The sequence below is a fragment of the Lathyrus oleraceus genome, chromosome 3 (assembly GCF_024323335.1).
Source record: "Lathyrus oleraceus cultivar Zhongwan6 chromosome 3, CAAS_Psat_ZW6_1.0, whole genome shotgun sequence".
Taxonomy (NCBI): Eukaryota; Viridiplantae; Streptophyta; class Magnoliopsida; order Fabales; family Fabaceae; genus Lathyrus; species Lathyrus oleraceus.
In genome coordinates this window covers 205,017,633-205,026,216 of record NC_066581.1, presented here as the reverse complement: position 1 = coordinate 205,026,216, position 8,584 = coordinate 205,017,633, and the positions used below count along the sequence as shown (strand labels likewise).

Below are 8,584 nucleotides of genomic sequence, written 5' to 3'. Positions count from 1 at the left end.
TCTCCATTGGTGCATGGCTGACCTTGTGCTTGGTATTGGATTTGGCAAGACATGCTTAGGGTGGATTTTGGAAAGGCATGATATCAATGATAAGGGGAGGCTTTGAAGAACTAGAGGCACCACTAGGAGAAGACTTGTGCAAAAATTAGTAGGACCAAAAATTCAACAGTTGACCAAAGTCAACCGTAGGTCAAAAATGTATTTTTTTATGTAATGATTTGTAATGTAATTGTATATTTATCAATGAAATAACTTTTTGGATGAATGTGTGTAGATGAGTTAAAGGTTATAAGCCATATGCAAAGTGAAAAGGGTAGACCATATTTTGGGGCATGACATGGATAAGATTCCTTCATCCGACTCTCCAGCTCCCAAGTCATACTACCTCCAGCAAGTTCTCTCCAAACAACCTTTACAAGAACAATCTCTTTGCCACATAGTTACTTCACTTCTATATCCTCGATTTGAATGAGTGATGTCTCAATAGGTAGATTATCCTGAACTTTCACATCATCCATCTGAATTACATGAAACAGATCATGAATATGCTTTCGGAGTTGTGACACATGGAAAATATCATGTAGGTTCGAGAGAGATAGGGCAAAGTCACGCGGTAGGCAGCAACTCCAATCCTCTGAGTAATCTAATTTGGTCCAATGAAGCGAGGAGTAATCTTCTTAGACTTTAGAGCACGACTAACACCCGTCACATGAGTGACTCTCAGAAAAACATGATCACCTTCTTGAAACTCAAGATCCTTCCTTCGCTTGTCGTGATAACTTTTCAACCAAATCTGAGATGCCTTCATCTTTTCTTAGATCATTTTGACTTTCTCAGTCGTCTGATGTACAATCTCAGGTCCAAGTACATCACTCTCTCCAGAATCATACCAACATAAGGGGGTCATACACCTTCTACCATATAAATCCTTAAAAGGTGTCATGCTGATACTAAAATGATAATTATTAATGTATGTGAACTCAATCTGTGGTAAGTAACTATGCCAAGCACCGTCATGCTCCAAGACACAAGACCTCAACAAATCCTCTAGAGACTGGATAGTCCTCTCAATCTGACCATCGATTTGTGGGTGATAGACATAACTCAACCTCAGTCTAGTACCCAGAGCTTCTTGTAAGCTCTCCCAAAATCTGGAAGTGACCTCGGATCTCTGTCGGAAACTATACTCGACGGAATGCCATGTAGCTTCCAAATAGAGTACTAATGCATATCTCAGCGAACCTCTATAATGAGAAACTGATCTTAATCGGTATAAAATGAGTCAATTTAGTCAGTCTATCAACAATTACCCAAATCGAATCACTCCCTCTCGAAGTATTCGGCAACCTAGTCACAAAATCCATCGAGGTGACCTGATTTTGGATTTGTAGTCTGAACACCTCAAAGTGTGAAACCAATTGGATATAAATGAGTTTTTGTGAAAAAGGAAAATAAGAATGGTGAAATTGTGAGATAGAAAGTCTGAATTGTTGCTCAATAATTTTTACAAAGATCTAAGATTTATTTTAGTGAAACATATCCACCTGTAGTGGATGCAATTCAATTTTTGATATTTAATTAGCCTTGTAACACATGAGAGGCTTAATTTGAACGTTATGAATGTTGTAACAACTGAGTTGTATGACTCACTTGACAGTGATATTTACATTAAGCTCCTCAAAGCGTTTAATATTCTAGAGAAACATAATTTTGGATCTCGAGAAAACGACTTTATCAAATTGAATAAGTCCCTGTATGGGCTAAAACAATTTTGACGCGTGGTTTAATCGTCTTAGTGAATATTTGTTAAAGGAGGGATATATAAATAATTCCATTTTTCCTTTTTTTTTATAAAAAGGCGTGGAAAAGAAATTAAAATAGTAATTATTTACGTGGATAACATGGAACTCATGAATAGCTTTCAAAACCAGGTTAAATTTCTAACATACATTTTGAAAAATAATAATTATAATATTAGCATGAAACATTTATAATTCTATCATCCATATAAAACTAATGCAATGCTTATTCATTATCTTAGTTGAAATAAGAGATTGTTTATCATAATTAAAACTCAGTTTGAGGAGACTAACTGATGGCATGTATAACATGTAACTTCTAGATCACAGCCAAGAAATAGTGTTGAATGACTCATCATCAGAGAAAACTTTTGGAGATGTGGAGAAGCCATTAAAACATCAAATATCGAACAGTATTCCATAAAAGGATAAGATGCTTCATCAATATGTAACTCCAATTGTCTAAGTAATATGTGCATATATACACCAGTAATATGTTTAGTAAACTAAAATCAATCTATGAATCAATAAATTGAAAGAAGCCTAGATAGTCAATAGTAGAAACCATAGCAAATGTGTAGTAGAAACCATAGCTCCTAAAACCCACATACAACCATGATGTTAAAACCTCCAGTAGCGCCTAAAACAATTTAAAGGAGAAAAAAACGAATCATAGAAACTACAATTTAAACTGATTTTTCCAAGACACAAATTTGATAGACAAAAAACAATTTTCAAAATTCAAAACTGACATAATCTTTTAATTTGACGATTTTCCTCTCTTACGGCGGCTGCATTCCAAAAAACCTTCAATAACTTTGGTGCTGTTGTAGTATGACCACTGTATTTGTGTTTTACAGAAGCATTCAAAAAAATCTCCAATAACTTTGGTGCCATAACAGAAATTTTCCTAGTGATGACACCACTATATTCAAAAGACGAGAGATTCTTAGCATCAATATATATCATATACGGAGCTGATATCTCAGAGCCGCAATCAATCATGTTCAAATGACGCAACTTTGAACTAGTAATGTATATTTCACCGGCTAGTGAGCAATTTTTAAGGGTGACGTTCGCAAGTTGGAGACATTGATTAAACAAATAACTTGGGATCAATTTTGAGAAATCGTGATGAATTCCGTCCAACACAATTGTGTTCATAACCCAATGGAAATTTTACTCGAATTGAACTGATTGTAGCGTGTTCATAATGAAGCATGAACTGATCCAATCTTGCTGTAAATTGAGATTTGTCTGTTGCCGGTGTGTTATAGAGATCAAAATTGAGGTGTGTTGTTGATGAAAATCTCCATTCGTGAAGCCAGTGCTTGGACAATAGGAAAGTTTTGACACGATCCTTAAAAGATAACTTGTTAAAGATAAAGGATAAAATAGAATCAGGCAAGTCACTTTCCATTGTTGCTGCAATCTGTAAAGATTGCACAAACAGAATTAGGGTATATTTTAAGATTTGAGGTAGAAGCTAGAAAAGAAATTAGGGTTGCAGGAAGCAATATCAACAATAGGTTTTGGAGGAGAAGAAGCGAAAGGTGAAAAGCTTCGTTCAAATATTGATTTGAGAAGTTTCTTATTTAAGGAAAAATATGGGGTTCACTATTATAGCTAGGAATTCATCTTTGAAATCTCACGTGTCCAATCTTATAGGTAGTTTTCGTTAAAACTGCATCATGAGAGATTCAAGGACAAAATAAATCTATTTCATATTTTGTAGAATTATATTTTCCTTGCATCATGAGAGATTCAAGGACAAAATAAATCTATTTCATATTTTGTAGAATTATATTTTCCTTTTGTGAACCTAGTTTTTCGGTCTTAAATAGTCTTGTTAACCAATGTTACAAAAGATAGAAATTAAATAAAGTAATGTTTAAGTTTTCAAAAATTAAATTCTAGGAGATTATTTGTAAAATAGACCCAACTCATCTCGTCGGTCACGCAGATTTTTGGATTGATCTTTTAAATAATTAAAAATAAAAAATATAGTTTTTTTTATTAAATTGATAAATAAAAAATAGTTTGGAAAAAATATCTCAAAAAGAATATAATAAATAAAAATGAAAGTATAAAAGTGTTGGGCGTAAACTTGACCCATCAACCAAATAATATCACTAGATCATTAATACAACATATATGTGATATTTTTGGATCGAAGTCTATTAAAATATGTAGAAATGAAAAATTTGCGTGTTATAGTCGAACCTTGTTCTTTGTTAGAATTACATTAATTATAAAAACTTCGTCCAGAGATTGGAATGAGAAGTTTTTTGAGAAATTATAAAAGCTTCATTATTATAACTAAAGTTTCATCTTTGAAATTCTTTTTTTTTTCAAATCTCGCGTGTCCTATGAATATCAAATATTTTATATTCTATAATCCGAATTTTATAATTCAATTAGATAAGGTTAGATTTCGTAAAAAAAACGAATGAGAGATTCAAGGAGAAGATAAATTTATTTTATATTTTATAGAATTATATTTTCTTTTTGTGAAACTAGTTTTTCATGCTTTAAATAGTCTTGTTAACTAATGTTAGAAAAGATAGAAATTAAATAAAGTAATGTTTAATTTTTCAAAATATTAAATACATATATTCTAGGAGATTATTTATACAGTAGAATGGTTAAAATAGACGCAACTCATCTGGTTGGCCATGCAGACTTTTGGATTGATCTTTTGAATAATTAAAAATAAAAATTATAGTTTGTTTTTGATAAATAAAAAATAGTTTGAATAAAATCTAGAAAAAATATAATAAATAAAAGAGAAAATAAAATTACAGTTTGTTTTTGATAAATAAAAAATAGTTTGAAAAAAATCTAGAAAAAATATAATAAATAAAAGAGAAAGTACAAAAGTGTTTGGACGTAAACTTGACTCATCAACCAAATAACACTACTAAACCATTAATACAACACATATGTGATATTTTGGATCGAACTCTAATCTTGATAATGATAATTTCATGTTTCAACAGGAGTCGTGCACGGTGTAGTCGACGTCTGTTAAAACATGCAGAAGTCAAAGATGTGCGTGTTATAGTCGAATCTTGTTCTTGGATGCAGTTGTATAAGTTAGTTTGTTGGTTGATAATCCATTTTTAGTGTGTTATTATTATCACTTTTCATTTCTGTTTATGTAATAAATTTAATGATTATTTGGTAAGTTGTAGTGTTTTTAGTTTATTTTACTTGGAACACAATAGGTGTTCCTTTTGTAGTTTTCACATGTTTGTTATTGAATTTCAAGGCAGTTTAAGGCAAGCTGAGGCATGACTGGTCGAGACAGAGTTTGGAAGAGAGAGATAAATGGAAAATGGAAAGTTTGTTGAAGTTCATAAGAAGATAATGGCCAAGAGCATAAGAAATGCATATTTCTAGGGCTTGCGTGGCAGATTTGTGCTTGGAAGAAATATCGAACCAAATGGATAAGATCAATTGCATAAGAAGGAAAATAAATGGTACAGTGGGGACCACCATTGCAAAAGCGCACTCCCTGCACATAGACGCAACGTCGTCTAAACCTCTGCACCACCTGCTGCAGCAGCCCGTAACGGACGCTTTATCTCCCACTACTATTTGTACCTGATTGCTTGTTCACAAAGAATGGAGGAAAAAGTGGAATATGCTAATTTGAAATATGGGTTGAACCTTGTTTGCATCAAAAGCCCGTGATCCGAGGCCTTCCATCTTTCACATCCACACTTGTGCCTATAAAAGTTGACCTTAGGAATTGTGGAAAGAGTCCCAGAGAGAATTCCACACACATACACACACACACATCAAGAAAGAAGTTTAGTAGTCTTAGTAGTAATTTAAGAATATTTAGTGCAAGGTTTCGTGAGAAAAGAGAGAATTCTTCTTCTCACTCATTCCTGTACTCATTACTGAGAGCTGGCACGACTATAGTCTTCACTTGTTGTTTATCCAACACAAGAGTCTCCAATTTACTAATAGGTTGTCATTTCTTTTATATATTTTGTTTAAGCATGTTCCCTATCAGTTTCAGTTCAGTAATTTGTACTAGGCACACCATGAGCAAAACCCTTGTTTGTTGAACAATGTGAAGTTAATATGATGTTGCCTTTATGTTAAAATGATGTGATGTTAGTATCTTATTTTGTTATGTATTTTTATGCTATAGATTTGTTTCTTTGAATGATCAACTCAGAAAACGATAAAAGCTTGTTGTTGTGAGAGATCCAACAACAAGTGGATTTCATAACAAAAGTGGTTAAAACAAGTAGGATAAAGATATCCACTTAATTAGCTTGCTTAGATATAAGAAGTTATAACCATAAAGGATTTTAAAAATATAAACCATACATATATTAGGGTTATAAGTGAGACTTAAATATTTATTCCCTTGCCCTATTAATGCATGTTTTGATGTTGAAGAGATACACATAAAGATCGCGTTTTGACCTTTTGAGGCACGACACTTCTCATCAAATACACATTTTGGCTATTATGCATATTAATGGATCATAGCTCAACATTCACTCACTTGATTTAATCAAACCTTCACTTTATTACATTTAGTCCTATGTTGTGGACAATCTAAACTTGTGTTTTCCAAATATTGTTTGTTACTCTGCTCATGTTAGTTTTAAACAAGAATACTTACAAAAGTTCAATTAAACCTCTTCCACTCCCTATAGGTACGATATCCTTACTATTATCACTTGTTGCATTTAAAACATACATGTTTACTTGCATGTGACACCTACAATCATTTTTACGGACAACATGTTTTTGGCGCTGTTGTCGGGGAGTGCCGAGACGTATTTTGAAATACTATATTGATTATTTTTGGATGAAAATAACATTTGAGCTTTTTACTGTTTCCTATACTTGGTGTCACGATAGGTGTACTTGGTGTCACGATAGGTGTAGAGCTTCTGCATGCGCAGGTTGTTATACCTAGAATACAAAGAAGATCCTGAACCTGAAAGAACATTCAGAATATGAATGAGATTGATACGTGCCACGCAACATCCAAAAGAAGGAAATCTTATTCCTGAAGCTCAAGAATTCCAAGAATTATCAGATTCTTCAATCCAGAGAATTCCATAGATGCTACTACGAGGCAGTTCCCTAGGTGCATATAGGTTAATAACAGATGTGTTGATTTAGAGTGGCTTAGTGGATCACTTGATTCAACTCAGACTCATGGAAGATGTCACTATTGACATTGGAAGACCGCTGAATGCTCGAAATCTGAAGAGCATGGGGATCATTGATCAAGTCAGATCCAAACCAACTCTTGACACCTCTTGGGAAGCACTCAAGGATCAGAGGGAGATTCCAAACGAACTCTATCTGTTCTCCAAGATTGACCCTTTAGAGGTGGTAGCTTACTATCTACAAGATCTGGCCAATCAAGGAGTGGACATCTCTGAGTTCTCAGTGGATTGGCTACCTGAGCATCCACCAAACTTCATGAAGAGGACACGAGAACCCTCTAAGAAGTCCAAGAAGGCGAAGAAAGCAAGGTTGGGAGAATCCTCTGGGTCAAGACCTCCAGTCCCTCTGACTGGCTCTCAAAGTAAGTCTGTACCTCTCTCCCGCTCTGTTAAAATAAAACCGATTGCTTCTTCTCTTCCCCAAACCACTCATATATACACATCCTCTAAAACTCATCCCTCAACCACCAGATCCTCTAACCCACCCTCACTTAAATTTAACCTTTCTACCACCACACTACCTGTTTTTGAAGCAAAAATGCTGCATGAAACTACATCATCGTCATCATCATCCTCACCATAATCCCCACCATACTATGTCTTATCCTACGACAATGAACCTTCTGACCCTTAATCCCCCACTCCGGCTCAACTACAAGCCCGTCACTACGCCAAATAAGGGAAAAGAGGGCGCTTATTTTGGCCTATAACAGCGCTTTTAAGCGCCCTCTAAAGTGGCGCTGGCATAGGTAAAGACAGCGCTTTGTTTCCCTGGAGAAAGCGCTGTCTAAAGTGGCCACATTATAGTGCACTTTCAGAAAAAAGCGCCCTCTGGAGTGGTCCATAAAGGGACACCTTAGAGGGCGCTTTCTGGAAAAAGCGCCCTCTAAAGTTGTCAATGTAAAGTGTTTAGAGGGCGCTTTCAGGAAAAAGCGTCCTCTAAAGTTGTCAATGTAAAGTGTTTAGAGGGCGCTTTCAGGAAAAAGCGCCCTCTAAAGTTGTCAATGTAAAGTTTTTAGAGGGCGCTTTCTGGACAAAGCGCCCTCTAAAGTGTTAGTTATTTTAAAAAAAATTGTTTGAAAAACAGTGGATATTTAATTGGTAACCTGTTCGCATGCTGCAAAAGTGTAAAATTCATATTGATTTCATCCTTTAATCCAATGTTATACACCATTAATCCATTGATATATACAACATGAATCCATTTATATACAACATTAATCCTCCATATATACAACATTAATATATGATTCTTTGATCAACAATATACAACAACATATTCATGATTTAGTAAAAGTATAACAACAATATACAACATATATACAACAACAGCATACAACAACAACATTCCATACATATATGTACAACAATATACAACCTAGCTATATGATTCTTTGATCAACAATGAATTGACACAATTCATCCTTCATTTCATCCAAATGAGCTCTTGAGTAAGATTTGTATTCCTCAAAGTACTACAATTAAGAGAATAAAACATATTCATGATTTAGTAACAAATTAGATGAAATATCCGATAATATTAAAATAAACCCTAAGTTATTATTCCATACCATTTTT

The 8,584-nt window shown here is 34.1% G+C and overlaps 1 protein-coding gene across 1 annotated transcript; it reads right to left on the bottom strand.

The window, feature by feature from the left end:
- Positions 1–2,316: 2,316 nt before the first annotated feature.
- LOC127130436 (putative F-box/FBD/LRR-repeat protein At1g66300) lies at positions 2,317–3,219 on the bottom strand. The gene is made up of 3 exons (XM_051059443.1): positions 2,909–3,219; positions 2,586–2,826; positions 2,317–2,439 (listed from the first exon to the last, which is right to left on the bottom strand). The coding sequence occupies exons 1-3, from the start codon at positions 3,217–3,219 to the stop codon at positions 2,317–2,319; spliced, it is 675 nt and encodes a 224-aa protein (XP_050915400.1).
- Between the last annotated feature and the right edge of the window lie 5,365 nt (positions 3,220–8,584).